Here is a 16,603-nt window from a genome sequence, read left to right as displayed (position 1 = left end):
CTTCAAGGGTATTGGTGTTTTCATTCCAGTATGTGATGCAGCCAGTCAATATACTCTCCATCACACATCTATAAAAGTTTGTCAAAGTTTTAGATGTCATGCCAAATCTTCACAGACTCCTAAGGAAGTAGGGGTGCTGCTTTCTTCATAATTGCACTTACACGCTGGGCCCAGGACAGATCCTCTGAAATGATAACACAGAGGAATTTAAAGTTGCAGACCCTCTCGATCTCTGATCCTCCAATGAGGACTGGCTCATGGACCTCTGGTTTCCTCCTGCTGATTTCAATAATCAGCTCCCTGGTGTTGCTGACATTGAGTAACAGGTTGTTCTTGTTGCACTACTCAGCTAGATTTTCAATCTCCCTCCTACATGCTGATTCGTCACCACCTCTGATCCGGCTTACAACAGCAAACTTGAAAATATCACTGGAGCTGTGCCTAGCCACACTCTACTATAGAGCCACAGAGACAACAATTAAGTTCAATAACAGAAATAAAGCTGCAGCCAACAAGAAGAGCTTTGTCTACACCCTTTAAAGCAACTGTAGCTGAGCCGCTGGAAGTGTGCACACAATTTGGGAAATAGAATGGGAAGAAGAAAGCAGAAGAAATTCAAATCAGAACTGAAATTTACTTTCCTGTAGATCTGCTAATCAATACCAGCCCATAATGATAGTAGCACACTTTAGTCAGTTTCTTTTTTGACTAAGGATAGTGATTGGCAATATAGAATAAAACTGTCCACCCACCATACAAAAAAGTAATTCCTGCTTTTGATTCCCTCCCTGGGAAAAGAAACCAAACTCTTACCATGCATAGTCCTAATGCATTCGAAGCTTTGGAAATCCCAAAGCTTGATGGTCATGTCAGCAGAGCAGGATGCTAACAGCTTGCCATTCTGATCAAAGGAGATATCTTGTACAGAGTCTGTGTGACCTTTCAGTGTACGTTCAAAATCTCCAGTTTCATAGTCCCAGACCTGATAAGAAAAATACAAGAGCAAGTTAGTAAACTGCATTACCTGCCAATGCTTTTTCACATCCACTTAAACAGCACAATTAAATGCTGTTTATTAATAAATTAGTTGTGCACTGCTTGACAATACAATCTATATCACTGCTGCAAAACTAATATCTGCAGTGCCTTTAGGAATTGCCTGGACAGAATACAAACAGCAAATATGAATTTTCATTTGTTCCAAACACATTTTCAGGCAATTATTAAAGTGAACGTAATTTCTACCAAAGACTAAGACTCATAGGGAATCAAGGAGCACGTTGGCTCTAGTGACAGTAATTCTTTTAGTTTTTACAACAGTGATGGAAAAGGATAAGATAGATCCACAGATAGGGTTCTAGGCTGGAGTACGGATAACTCAAGGAGATTTAGACAGAATCTAGCAGAGGTTAATTGGGTGAGTCTGTTTGATAGAAAGGGACCAAATGGTAAGAAGGCGGCTTTCAAGAGTATGATATTAAGTGGCCAGAAGTAGCATGTTCCTATTAGGGTGAGGGGCAAATCGGGCAAGTTTAAGGAATCTTGGCTGATGAGATATATTAGGCTCTGGCCAAGTTAAAGGAAGCACAGATTGGGTTTAGGAGTTTGGGGATTAATGAATCTTTAATGACAAAAAATTGAATACTCGAAGGGAGATCAGGAGGGCAAAGAGAGTGTATGAGATGGATCTAGCTGTTAAGGTCAAGGAAAATCGCATAAGTTTCTACAACTTATATGAAGAGAGGCCAGGAAAGGAGTAGGTTCTCTTAAAGATTAACAGAGTTGCCTACAAAAACATAGGAGATGAATGGAATTTTTAATAAATATATTTCTCTTGTCTTTAATGAGGAGAAAATCATGGCTGCTCAAGATAAAAGGGAAACAAGTGATACTTTGGAGGACATTCATGATATCAGAAAGGAGATATTTGCAGCAATACAGCACATTAGTGGATAAATCCTCATTGACTGACTCTGTGCATCCTCGGACTTTGCGGGAGGCTAGAGAGGGATAATTAGTTCACTTTTTAGCACTGAAGTTCCAAAGACTGAAATATGGCTAGTGTTGTCCTGTTGTTTGAGAAAGGGAAGCAAATAAACTATAGGCCAGTCTCTTGTGCTTTTGGATAGACAAAGAGCCTGATTAGGAGTTGGATGGCTTTGTGAATGGGAAGTCACGCTTGACAAACCTTTCAGAGTTTTTTTGGAAGTAACCAAAATGTAAATGAGGGTAGGGCAGTGAATGTTATCTATTTGCACTTTGGCAAGACCTTTTGAACATAGAACAGTACAGCATAGTACAGGCCCTTCAGTCCACAATGTTGTGCCTACACTTAAACCCTGTCTCCCATATAACCCCCCCACCTTAAATTCCACCATATACCTGCCTAGTAGTCTCCTAAATTTCACTAGTGTATCTGCCTCCACCATAGACTCAGGCAGTGCATTCCACGCACCAACCACTGAGTAAAAAACCTTCCTCTAATGAACTTCCCACCCCTTGCCTTAAAGCCATGTCCTCTTGTACTGAGCAGTGGTGCCGTGGGGAAGAGGCACTGACTGTCCACTCTATCTATTCCTCTTAATATCTTGTATACCTCTATCATGTCCCCTCTCATCCTCCTCTCCAAAGAGTAAAGCCCTAGCTCCCTTAATCTCTGATCATAATGCATACTCTCTAAACCAGGCAGCATCCTGGTAAGTCTCCTCTATACCCTTTCCAACAAGGTCCTGCATGGAAGGCTGGTCTGGAAGTTTAAGCTCCATGGAATCCAAGGAGAACTAGTTAGCTGGATTCAAAATTGGCTCAGAGTTAGGAAGCAGAGAGTGGTGGTTGAGGATTGTTTCTCTGGTGACTAACGGTATGCCAAAAGGAGCAGTGTTGGGCCTCTTGTTATAAATTTTTCAAAAAAATTATTTGGATGCCAATGCACAAGACTTGATCAGTATGCTTATTAGGTTATTAAGTTAGAAGGTGTTGATACTGAAGATCATTACAAGGGGATCTTGATTGGTTAGGGAAGTGGGCCATGGCAAATGGATTTCAATATGGAGAAGTGTGAGGTGACAGTAAAGGACATATACTATGAATGTTAGAGCACTAAGGAATGTAATGGGACTCAGAAGAGCACAAGATGGTTGGTTCATTGAAAGCATTGTCACAGACAGACCAGTGTGGTGAAAAAGGTGTTAGCACGTTGGCCTTCAGTCAGGGCACTGTGTATAGGAGATGGGACATAATGTTGCAGTTGTGCAAGTTGTTTGGTAGGTTGTACTTGAAATACCGTATGCAGTTTTATGAAAGATATAGTTAAACTGGAAAGAGGGCAGAAAAGATTTGCTAGAATGTTTCCAGGATTAGAGGGCCTGAGTTATCGAGAGAGGTGATCAAATGCAGGAAATTGGGAACAGCTGGGTGAAAACTGTAGTTGGGATGGCATGGCCAAAGGGTTGTCATCACGCAGTTTTGTTTTACAAGTGATGACATGCAAGTAGAAAGTTCATCAGAATACTCAACTTTATCAGTTCCATATCTTTTTGTTAGATTTTTTAAGCTACAATCTTTCTATTAATAGCTATAGCTGATGCACATGCTTATGAAATTTATAGCAAAGTACTTAAGCAAATTAAATTTCAAAATTTTTTAAATCTGCTAATCAGAATTATGGCAAAAATCATAGGCATTTTAAAATTTATAGTACTGAAGTGCAAAAGGAACCAAGCTATTCATGTGTTCTGATGAAGGATTTTCACCCTGTAGACTTAGCTGTTTTTCTTCACATGCATTGTATTCATATTCTCAACATTATTTTTGTGAGTTATACACAAGCTTAAAAACCCCTTGTATTGAACTTCACCAATAACTGCACTTTTCAAAAAGTATATTTTCAATTGATTCCATGGTTGCATGATCTTAGTATTATCAGTCAGCAAAAAATATTTAACGCATGCTTGAGAGGAATGTGGAAACAAAGAATCAAGCCTCTACAGGTTTCCCCCGCTATCCAAAGGTACAGCACTCCTATGAAACTGTTTGTAAGCTGAAATGCTGTAAAGCAAAGAAGCAATTACCATTAACTTATATGGGAAAAATTTTTGAGTGTTCCCAGACCCAAAAAAACCTACCAAATCATACCAAATAATACATAAAACCTAAAATAACACAAACATATAGTATAAGCAGGAATGATATAATATATAGCCTATATAAAGTAGAAATATTGTATGTAGGGTGTAGTTTCACTTATCAGAATCAGGAAGATTTAGCCAAAACCGATTTGGAGGGGAAAAAATACATCGGCACGTACACACATGCATACACAACTGCCGCACAAGGTTTCATGGTCACGAGAGTCTTTTCAGGGTAAACACACGTATAAAGCGGGGTCTTTTTATCTTAAAAGCGACAATCCACTTTGGTTAGCGAAAACAGGTACTAACGTAGGACTTTCTTAACAGCAAGCTGCCATAAAGCAATTGTTCGAAAAACGGGGGCCATCTCTACTTCTGTCATCATACAATTGAGAATTAAAAATTCTACAGCAGTTAAAAATTTGATTGTCAACATCTGAATCTAAAGTGTTTGTGAATATATTTGAACCTAAAGGTCAAGTTACCACTCTATATTTCAGCAATTCTAAGTATGCTTGTGGATGCCATCAGAGATTCAGAATGCTTTGAAATACACTACATAGTCAAATGAATTTCTGACCACAGTTGCTCATATGTAAGCAGCCACTTGGACAGGCCTCTACTACAAATTTAGCATTTTAAATAGGTGGAAGTGAAGGAAATCTCTCAACCGAGTATGATAGGCAAAATTCTGGTGAAAATGCGAAGGATATCTGAAGGAATTATCCGATGTGCTGAACTTTTAAAAGGACTTTTTGTGTTGGCACAAGAATACAATTAAAAAGCTGCTACAATATAAAGTTTGTCTTCATCCAAAATTTAAAAAGTTTGGACCCGACATTTTATTATACTTATTACATTTACTGATTACACAGATCACTGTAGCAATTCTGTTTGTTAGATGTTCTGCATTTATCAATGCCTTTACAAATGCCATCAGGTTTTGTGCCATCATGGTAGATGCATTTGTGATCACCTCCTCTTGGAAACAAATGCTCAATCTTCCAACCAGCCTGGTAATTAGGCATTTAAATTACAGATTGTGCTACATGTTATTTCTTTCAAGTATATACTATAAATTTATAAGAATACAAACACATCATGTTTACAAAAAACTTTTGTTCTGTAATATTGAGACGGACTTAAGGACACAGGGGAAAGGGCAGGGCAGAACAGTTCAATACAGATATCAGTAGCTTTAATTCAAAATTTCTTCTATTTGATAAGTAAATATAATAAAAAGACAGGAAAGCTTTAAGCGTATTTAATTTCTATCTATAACCTGTAGTGTTGAATCCTTAAAAGAATTCAAGAGCATCAGAAAGATGCTGGAAATCACTTATTTAGTGGAAAACCTCTCTTGCAATGCTAAGGAATTTTCCTCCATTGTCCCAGCAAATCTAATAATACTTGCACTGTTTAAAGCAGAGTCTATTTTCACTTGGAGAGTCTTAAATGAAGCACATTTGTTAACACTAATATAACAGCATTCTAGCAGATTTTATCACAAAGAGCACAAATCACTGAACAAATCCTCAGGTGATTTAAAGGAGTCAATCTGAATGACACCATGATTATACATAAATTTTCTGAAATAGTAATAATATAAAATGGTTTATAACAAAAATTATCTTGTCAAAACTGCACCTAAAACACCAGATCAACATTCAGTTCAATGTCTGCTGACATTCATTGCCCAAGATTATGCGAGAAATAAATAATGAATGGCAGTTAATGTGCCAAGCATTAGCCACTGCCTTGAGTGGGGATGGGTAGAAAATGAACAAGAAGACTAAGTAGAACACACACACAAAATGCTGGAGGAACTCAGCAGGTCCAGGAAGCATTAATGAATAAACAGTCAATGTTTTGGGCTTGTTTCAGGACTGCAAAGGAAGAATGAAGATGTCAGAATTTTTAAAAAAAGGTGAGAGGAAGGAGGACTAGCTGAAAGATGATAGATGAAGCCAGGTGGGTGGGAAAAGTAAGAGCTAGGAAAGAAATCTGATAGGATAGTGGACATTGGGATAAAAGAAAGAGGGGCAACGGGGATGTTATAGGCAGGTGCGGAGAAGTGAAAAGAAGCCAGAGTGGGGAATAAATGAAGGTAGGGGAGTGAGTTACTTTTTTAAACTAAGAGAAATCTATGTTCATGCCATCAGATTGGAGTTTAACCACACAGAATATGAGGTGTTGCTCCTCCAACCTGAGAGTGGCCACATTGTGGCAAGAGAGGAGGCCATAGACTGACATGTCGGAATAGAAATGGAGATATATTAAAATGGTTGGCCAGTGGGAAATACCCCAATTTACATTGGATTTCACCAATGTAGAGCATTGCGATACAATAGACGACTCCAACAGATTTGCATTTGAAGAGTTGCCTCATGCAGAATGACCGTTTAAGACCCTGAGTGGGGATTAGGTAGGAGGTGAATGGGCAAGTGCAGCATTTTGGTTGCTTGCAGGGGTATATTCCAGGAGGGAGATTAGTGGGGAGGGACACATGGAGAAGAACAATCCCTGGGGCGTCAGAGAGTGTGAGTGTGGAGGTAGCCAAGTTTGGCAGTAGGGTGGTAGGACCCAGTTGAAGATGGTAGAAATTACAGAGAGTGACATGGAAGTTCATTGGCAGGTAGGACAAGAGGAACTCTATCCCTGTTAAGGCGGTGAGAAGATGGGATGAGTGCAATGTCTGGGAAATGGAGGAGGTGCAGTTGAGGATAGGAAAGCCCATTCTTTGAAGCAAGAGGACATCTCCGCTATCTTTGAAGAAAGAGGACAAAGAGGTAGATGTGCATTTTCCTGATGAAAAGGTTGTTTCAAATGACACAAAATAAAAACTTGAGCAAGTGTGATGGTCAAATCAACTATTGAAGAGTACAATACTTGCAAATTTTTTGCAGCTGCCGCTTATTTGGTCTACCTGGTAATCAAAGTTCAGTACATCATTGATAGCTTTTGATTTCCAGGTTTTTGAATGCCCAATAAGATTGGCATTGCATTTTCAAAAATGAGGAAAGCCAATTTGACTAAAATACATATTCCTTTTCATTAACATATAACTTTCAGTTTACTTAAAAGTAAAATCTAATAGAGGCGACTCCAGGAAATCAATCCAGTTCAACCAAATAGCTTTAATTATACTCTGAAGACCACATCCCCAAGAATGAATTCCCCAAGTTAGTCAATTATTAATGGGAAGATCTAGTTGATGTGACCAGCAACATTTTTGGGTTCATTAAACTGCATTGTTAAAATTGCCCTGATTAAGCTGTGGGATAACTGCTTCACATCCCCAATACAAGTATAAAACAACTGTGTTTACACAATGAGCTTCTAAAAAACAGTCAAAATACAGATAAAAAAACTACTGCCCAAAATTGCTATGCTCAGTTAAAGAACTGAGAAACCAAAATTCTCTTTCTTCAATAACAGGTCTTTTGAACTGAATATTGTGCTGAATTTAAATTTGTGCTATTAAAATATTTATTCACTCACATAGGCTGCTTCTCCAGAAGCCACCATTCTCCTCTTATGGGTTTCAGTCAGTTAAACAATGGGGTCAAAGTAACAATGAGCAACTGAATGGAAAGTGATGTGCACCTTACACATTTACCTTGTGGTTAAATTTGGTTTTATTGAATAATAAAAAGCAAATATTTTCTTGCAAAAGTTTTTTTTTACCTTTATTGTGGCATCCTCAGAGGCTGATACCATGACACTGAAAACTGGATGGAAAATAACTCGTGTGACTGGGCTTCTGTGTCCACTCAGAGAGTATCTTTCTGGAGGACGAGGGATCCATTCTTTAGGGTCACGCTTCTGACCAAGGGGACCAGCTGATGTAAATTCTTCTTTTGCCTCATTTAGTTTTGATTCTAATTCCATAACCTGTTGAACAAATGAAATATCAGGATTTTCAGAATTGGGAAAATACAAATAAATGAACATTAACATTGAAATTTAGAAGCATTATTGCAGGAGTAAGAGGTAACTCTGATATTGGAAAACATTGTTACAATTGAGAAATACATTGTTATTCTTTAGTTTTAACATCTGGATGTTTAAAAGGATCTCTCTGAGAATCACAGCAATGAGACATATATTAGGAATAAGCATATTTATCTCTGATGCCCAAACTAGAACCTGGGGTCTATCATAAGCAAAATAAACATTTTTGACCAATAGGCAGTAAATTTTTTTTAAAAGAGAACATGTTGCTCTCTAAGGGGTATGTCCTGTGATTTTATGATGTTTCTATTTTACAGAATTCTACTAAAACTTTTGGAGATGGGGGAAGCAGTAACAGTATTTCTACTTATTCCCAAAAAGCTAATGAAATGTTCAGCTGTACTCCTCACCCCACAGGCTAATTTCCTTCACGTCCAAGATGGGAGAAAGGGTTGAAGGTTATAATAAGAGCTGTTCCATTACTAAATATGATGCAGAAAACCACAACTATCTTGTTGTACTGTTCACTACACCTGCAACTCCCAAAATGAAACTGCACACCACACCTTCTGATTCTAATGCACAATGAAGTTATGTATCTAGAGAAGAATGAAGTGAAGTTAAACAGTTTTAAATTTGTAACCCTACATTCTTCTGATATGTCTCCAGTTCTCTAAGCTTTGATGTTTTAAAGGAATTTTCCATTTAAAAATGGGACTTAAATCTGTTAAAAAGAACTGAAAATTTCATTAATCAAATCACCAATAGGACAGGAATGACTCTAGGAATGCTGAGTTTTGAGGAGCTGTCATCTGGAATAATTTATACTCTGAGGATAATAGACATAAAGAACAGGATTTCAGTTCAAGGTCACATTCATTTTCCAAAAATGCATAAATGTGGGTGCTTCTGATACATCAGTTAAAGGGGATCAGGTCGCTGAGTACTTTTTCCCCATCTTGAGAAAGAAATAAGAGTTAAATAGGAAGCAAAAGTGCACAGGCTTAATAGTCATAGTGGGTGAAGCAAAGGCTAACATATTAGTTAGACTTGACCTTCTTCTGTAATCTTATCACAGAGGTCCATTTTTTCTCCAGCAGTCCAGCATATTTTTTGTCTAGTTCTTCATTCTATAGAAAAACAACATTTTGAAAAGTTAGATGAATACTGCATTTTCCAGCCACAAGATTAATTGTAAAATCACCATCTTTCGTTACTGGTAATTATTTTCCCATTTACTTTCAAAGTGACAATCAAGTTTGTCTGGATACATCCAAAGGTAATAGGAAAAGAATTCGCAACTTGCTCAAGAATTACATTTTTTTAAAAAAATTGTGCCAAATATAGTGCTTGTTATCTGCCTTGTTTACACAGCATGCAACTTTTTTTTAAAAAAAAGATTCTTTATGTATTTTGTATCAAACAACTACACAAACTCTTCTGTAAGGATCTGAACAAACTACAGATGCTCTTTAAGATGCTTCACACCTAACTTTTAAATAAAAGATTAAAGTTATGTTTGACAGAGTGGCAATTCAAATTTACACTGTACATCCTAAGAATAAATGTAAAAATAAAAATATAGAGATGCTGTTTCAATTCTCATTACAATATCTCTTGGGAGGCAAACAAAAACTTTTCAATAAAAATGATTGCTGCTAACATGAATTTGAACCCAGTTTTGAAGCATACAATCCCCTTAACTGATTAATGCAATTGCAGATGTTCAACTTTTAACAAACAGATGAATTCATATGGCCATTTAGATAAAGCTCTTTATATGGTGATTAATTCAAATTCCACTCTGGGCATCTCAACAGATATCAGCACATTGACCATGAAGCCAAATTACAATTTATCAATGGGAATATCATTTTGATTCAATAATTTAAAAACTCCCCAATCACAAAGCTGAACTCAATTGCTGATTGCCTCAATGTAGAAAAAAAGTCTGGAAAAAATACAAAATGCTAGAAAAACTCAACATGTCGGGCAGCAGTTGTGGGGGGGGGGGGGGGGGAAGAGTTAATGCTTCAGGATAATGACTGCTCCACAGAAAAACCATGAATTCCTTTTCAAATAAGATTATTTTAAATTATTTAGATTTTTTTTTGCAATGAGTCTCATGTCTGAACTCTGAAGAGCTGGAATTTGTATATGACTTGATTTGCATTTTTTCTATTAACAGATCTCCAAAGGACATGGATAAGTATGCAATTGCCTATTATCAGAGCTGCTGTACAGCTTTGGAATCTAGGTAACTTCAACAAACCTTACTAGTACAGATAATAAATTGTTAATTTGAATGTGTCTAGTTCACAAATGAACTAAATTAATATTGCTTGTGTTTTGAAATAGCAGACAAAATCATTTTCTACTTCATCTTCCAGACATTTGATGATGTGCGCTCTTCTAACTCAAGGAGTCTGGAGTTGCAATTTATTTGGTGTTGCTCTTCAGGACACAAACATAATCAAGGAGTGACCCACAACACAGCTCTGGATAAATTTAGTATCCATGTGACACAATTCATTGGCTTTGGTTTACGGTGTCACATGGTTGAGATCATCTGGGAAAACTCAAACACAAACATCAGTCTCAAGCATAAACATCAGTTGTGTTCAAGATTCAGATCTATGTTTCTTGGGTGAACTAATCAGGTTATACAGAAAGTTGGAAGGCCACTTCTACAATGATCAATTTTACATGAACAAAATCACAGCATTTCAAAGTCTAAAAAAATTGATTTTCTCATTCTGTTGTTCAATTTCCAACAAAAACTCACTACAAAATTGGAATAAAATTCCAAACAAGCTAACAAAAAATTGCCATGATAACTCTTTTTTTGTGTTTCCATTCAATAGATCTGTGAATTTGTAGCAGTCAATCACACCTGCAACACGTGATGATTTCAATGGAGTTTAGAATACAATGTACACTGCATAGGAAAGAGAGATCAGTTCTGAAACAGCGAAAAAACATTCGCAGAGGTTTTTGAGGCAAAAAAATGTTAACTCTCAATGCAAGATCCAAAGAAATCCTACAAAGCAGCCTAAAGCAGACATCAATGCCAATCAGCCATCTGTTTCTACAGATTACAGAGATACAGGCTGTCAACGATTATGAGGTTCACGTGGGGTGAAACCCCATATCAAGAATTTTAAGCTAAACTTGCTGGGTCACAGAGAACCACAAAAATACGTAGATGACAACTACACAGGATACTATATTGCCAAAATGCCTTGAAGGACAGGATACAGAAATTAGCAGTCAAGCATCAATAGAACCAACATTTTGTTCATGATGAGTTGGGATGGGCACTAACAGTTAAGTAGATATACTGGAAGACACTGACAAAATTTGATAGTTCATTAAAGAACTCATCTTCTTAGGGCAATTTAATGAAGCATCCAAAAACACTGCTGAAGGTGTAGTACTGCTTGTACCAGCCAAAAATGGTTCAGTTTTACTTTCAACCCCCATTCCTAACACAGATGAAAAATCGAAGTTGGTCAGCAACTCCTTTGTATTCATAATCTCTTTAAATATTTTCAATAACTTAAGGCTCAAAGAATATGCATACTGTTGACAACTATGTTTAAATTCCAAATTTTTTTAAAAAAGAAATTAATCCTTCCTGGTAGCTACAGACACAGCAGTCTCAACATCGTTTAACATTAAAAACCAATTTTTTGACTGAAGAACTTTTTGCCACAGATGAAACTGCCTCAGCTCCATAAATGTTGTATGTAGGCATTTAAGGAAATGTCATCACATTGCTTAAATGCTCAAGAAATGCCAGGCAACAATATTAAGTTCTACATATTTGATTAAATAACAAACCAATTTGACTTACCATATCTAATTCTGCCTCCTTCTTAAAAACTGAATAAGCCTCTTCATAGCCATTAGAACGAAGATAGTCAGCTATAGCTCGATTTCTGAAAAATACCCAAATCTGAATTTTAAAAAGGGTCATTAACCACCTCCCACTTAGCACTGTCGATAATGTCAAAATCTAGTGACATTTTGAAAATCACCAATAAATCATTAAGGACCTGCCTATCGTCTCTAAGAAACAAGAGATGCAATACAGCCATTGTAAGTCTGAAAGTCTCTATTAATACAAAGCATGACTGTAATATATTCTCATACATTGTTCCTCTTTCAAAATGTTTATGCAACAACTTTGCTCAGAAATGCTGACACAGCAATAAGAGCAAGGTAAACAGTAAATATGAATTGACCAAGATATTAGACCTCAATATTTTTATTGATATTAAACGACTCAGGAAATGCTAAATGCTTTTCACAATTTATCACAGCGCTTTGAAAAAGTATTCAGCCTTCAACTATACTTTACAGTAGGGATGATGTTACGTGGCTGATGCGCACTATTAGATTTACACACCACTTAGTGTTGAGGCCAGAAAGTTCCACTTTAGTCTCATCTGACCACAAGGCCTACTTCCACATCTTTACAGTATCATTTAAATGACACCGTGCAAAGTCTTTACGGGCAAGGATATGCTGTTTTTAAAAAAGTGGTACATGTGGCATAAATCTAATACTGTACATCAGCCTGGTAATACCATCCCTACTGTAAAGTGTGATGAAGGCAGCATTATGCTGTGGAAATTCTTTTTACAGCAGGGACTGGAAATTTGGTCAGGAATGATGGGAAGATGAAACCTGCTAGCCCTGCCAGAAAGTTTAAATTGGGGAGGAAAGGGTCTTTCAGCAGGACAATGACCCAAAGCACACTACCAGAATGAAGAAAACTGATGTCCTTGAGTGGCCCGGTCAGAGTCCTGACCTTAACCTAATCAAATACCTCCAGCTGCTGTTCACCACAGCTCTCAACTAGTCTGGCACAGCTTGAGCAATTTTGCAAGGAGGAATCGGCAAATCTTGCTCTATCACGTTGTGAAAAGCTAATAAGATTCTTATCCAAAAAGACTACTGGCTGTAATAGCTGTGAGAGGTGGTTCAACTAAGTACTGAGCGGGGGGGGGGGGGGGGGGGGGGGGGGAGGGAATACTGCTGGCATTTTAGTTTTTGAAGTTTTAGTTTTTTGTGCTTTACAATTTTCCATTTTTTGGACACCACTGTGAAAGGAGTATGTGATGCACAAATAAAAATGCTCAGTTAAATTGATCAAAATTACTGGTTGTAATACTCAATTATGTGACCAAAGAGTTGGGGGCTGAATACTTTTTCAAGGCACTGTATTTCACAATACACTCTCATGGTTCATAGCTAATCCCTGGTCATACATTCAGAAATGTGATGGTAAGGGCCAGTAACTTCGTGAAGGATCCCACCCACCATGCTCATGGACTGTTTGTCCCACTCCCACCAAGAAGTCAGCTGCGGATCATCGACGCCAGAACAATCAGAGTTAATAACTTACATTTCCCCAAGCAGAAAGGCTGATTAACACCTCTGTCCACTAACCCACCCCTCAACTTTATCATTTCTTCTCAGTCACCTCATGTACAGATGCTTCTGAACCTAGAGTCACTTAATAAATATACAATGTTTATAAGCTATCATAGGTATTTATATTTGTTGTGTTTTAAACATTCAATGTGTACTTCATCTTACTGTGTTTTTTTGGTGATGCATTGCATCCAGAGTAACAATTATATCATTCCCCTTTACATGTGTGTACTGGAAATGACATTAAACATCTTTTATATAAATAAACATTTGACACAAAACAAAAGGAACTTGAGAGATTTTGACTGCTTACACCAGGTACCATGTAGCTGTTGCTGTTTTATGGCTGCAGTCCTGCTTTTCTATTATGACTTTGCCAAAGAGGTGGGTGGTTTCAGTATCTCAGAAAATGCTGAACTTCTAGGATTTTCACACACACCAGTCTTGAGAATAAACAGAGAATGAGGCCGAAAACAAAAAAAATCTAGTGAGTGGCAGTTCCATGGGTGAAAACACCTTGTTAATGAGAGAGGTCAGAGGAGAATGGCCAGACTGGTTCAAGCTGACAGGAAGGTGACAGTTAATTCATAACCATGTTTTACAACAGTGGTGTGCAAAAGATCATTTCTGAGCTCAATAACAGATCGAATCTTTAAGTGGATGGGCTACAGCAGAAGACCATGAACATATACTCAGTGGCCACTTTACAGGTATGGGAGGCACCTAATTAAGTAGCCACTGTGTATACTTTCCTTTTATTGGCAGGATTGATGGATAGCAATCAGGAGTAAAGCCAAAGTCAATTTTCTCTTCCCAAACCCAGGAGAAATTAGATTATTCTGATGGAGCCAGGCACTTCCTCGTATGCACAGCTTAACGTTTCCCCTTCTTGCTTTTTAGTGAACAACTGTTCTTTTGATGAAACAATTTTGTAAAACTGCCCCCAAATCCCACGTATGTAAATATTTATGATACCTTTAAAGAATCTCCCAAGGTGTGAATAAATTAAACTATTCAACTGCTCAGTCAGCATTTCTCAAAATGTCTGTCAAATTAATGGCCACTAATAATGCAAGACATGCTTCAATGTTCTCCTTTGTTTTCTAATGCAAAGCACATTTAGAGTCGGCCATCAATTCTAATGAACGGTGCAGTTTTGCCCTCGTACCTGGTGTGGTAATGGACCATATTTACATGGCAATTAGGTTGTAGATGATGCTGAAGATTACAAGCCAATGGTCAGTTTAAGCAAATGATGCCATCATTTATATTAAGTATTTAAATCCTTTGATATTAAATCAATACCTTGTTAAAAAGGTCAAGGTTAATAAAGGTATGATGTCTTGTGATATTTACAGTATATATGGTTTTCTTAACAAATAAAAGTTTGTACAGCACACACAAAATGCTGGAGAAACTCAGCAGATAAGGCAGCACATACGGAGAGGAATAAACAGTCAATGTTTCAGGTACAGACCTTTCTTCAGGACTAGAAAGGAAGAAGATGCCAGAATAAAAAAGGGGGTGGTGGGTGGGGGAAAGGGAAGGAGAACTAGATAGAAAGTGACAGGTGAAGACAGGCAAAGGTTAAGGGCTGGAGAAGGAATTGGAAAGGAGAGAGGACTGGACCATGGAAGAAAGGGTGAGGTGATAGGCAGGTGAAGAGAAGAGGCAAGAGCCCAAAATAGGGAACAGAAGATGGAAGGGGCAGCAAAGGGGGAAAAGAGAGATGATAAAAAAAATTACCAAAGGAGAAATCGATGTCCATGCCATCAGGTTGGAGGCTATCTAAGTGGAATATGAGGCTCTTCCACCCCAAGAGAAGCCTCATTGTGGCACAAGAGGAGGCCATGGACCGACAATTTGGAATGGGAATGGGGATAGGGATAGGAATTAAAATGGTTGGCCACCAGTGAGTTCCACTTTTGGCAGATGAAGCGGAAGTGCTTGACAAAGCAGTCCCCCATTTTATGTTGTGTCTCACCAGTGTAGAGAAGGCTGCATTTGGAACACCGGATACAATAGATGATCCCAACAGATTTGCAAGAAAAGCACTGCCTCACCAGAATGACTGTTTGAGGCCCTGAATGGAGGTAACGGAGGAGGGAGGAGTTGTGGCAGCATTTCTGTGCCAGAGAGGTAGTGGGGAGGGATGAATGGACAAGGGAATCACGGAGGGTGCGATCACTGTGTAAAGTGTTGTGGTGGGGGGGAAGAGATTATGATGTATTAGGTGGTAGAATCCCACTGAAGATGGCAAAGTTGCTGAGAATAATGTTTTGGATGCAAGGCTGATGGGGTGCTAAGTATGGACAAGAAATGTAGTAACAGACGGGTTCATAAAGACTGAAAATCTTTTTTTTAATACAACGTTAAGGTTATAATGATAAAGTCTCGCTCTACTACATGTTATGCAACTATGAAATACATGTTCATCCTTTCAAACTCTAGTCATATCTCTTCAACTTATCTTCTGAAAGCCATCATCAAACATGGCACTTACCAATATACTTGTTGCAAAATACACTGCAATCTTGCTGCTTCTCGTTAAGAAAAGGATTTATTTGACTTCCCTGCAGCAGTAAAATAATGCCTCAAGTGCCATTTCACAAAAACATGTTCAAAAGGTATGATTTCTGTATTGTGCCATTAGCTGTGAAGAGTCAAGGATCAAAGTGGGAATAAGAGAATTTTGTCCCATCAGGTTTATTACCGACTAGTATCCAGTCACCCAACTCTAACAAAGTTCTATTTAGGTGACAGGAGGAATATGGATCAATGCCAACTGCACTTGCCTTTCATAGTTCTACAATTTTAATTCCCCCGCCACCCCAGTAAGGCTCAGTAGCCTGAGACCCATAAGAATAAGGGGAAACTATCACAGAATTGATTTCTGTGATAAATTTCACCATTTTATGTTGTGTCTTTAATTAATGTGCTCTCAGTATTTTAGGAAATAATCCCTTCACTTCAAAAATAGAAAAAGATACTGCATCCAGCAAGCCACTGAAAACTGCACAGGAAAGGTGCAATCTGGCTCAACATTCAAAACGTAACCAAACGCACACCCACCACTG

The 16,603-nt window shown here is 37.9% G+C and overlaps 1 protein-coding gene across 2 annotated transcripts in view; it reads right to left on the bottom strand.

Annotated features, from left to right (window-relative positions):
* pafah1b1a (platelet-activating factor acetylhydrolase 1b, regulatory subunit 1a) overlaps nt 1–16,603 on the bottom strand; it is a 100,854-nt gene that overhangs the window by 26,116 nt on the left and 58,135 nt on the right. Inside the window, exons 3-6 of one of the 2 annotated variants that reach the window (XM_073053280.1) lie at nt 11,941–12,025; nt 9,140–9,214; nt 7,818–8,024; nt 814–982 (exon numbers count right to left, since the gene is read on the bottom strand). In XM_073053280.1, coding sequence (XP_072909381.1) covers nt 814–982; nt 7,818–8,024; nt 9,140–9,214; nt 11,941–12,025 — 536 coding nt within the window. The remainder of the gene's footprint in view (nt 1–813; nt 983–7,817; nt 8,025–9,139; nt 9,215–11,940; nt 12,026–16,603) is intronic. The other variant, XM_073053281.1, reaches the window with a different exon arrangement.

The sequence above is a fragment of the Hemitrygon akajei genome, chromosome 8, assembly GCF_048418815.1.
Source record: "Hemitrygon akajei chromosome 8, sHemAka1.3, whole genome shotgun sequence".
NCBI lineage: Eukaryota > Metazoa > Chordata > Chondrichthyes > Myliobatiformes > Dasyatidae > Hemitrygon > Hemitrygon akajei.
This window is presented reverse-complemented; position numbering and strand designations above follow the sequence as displayed.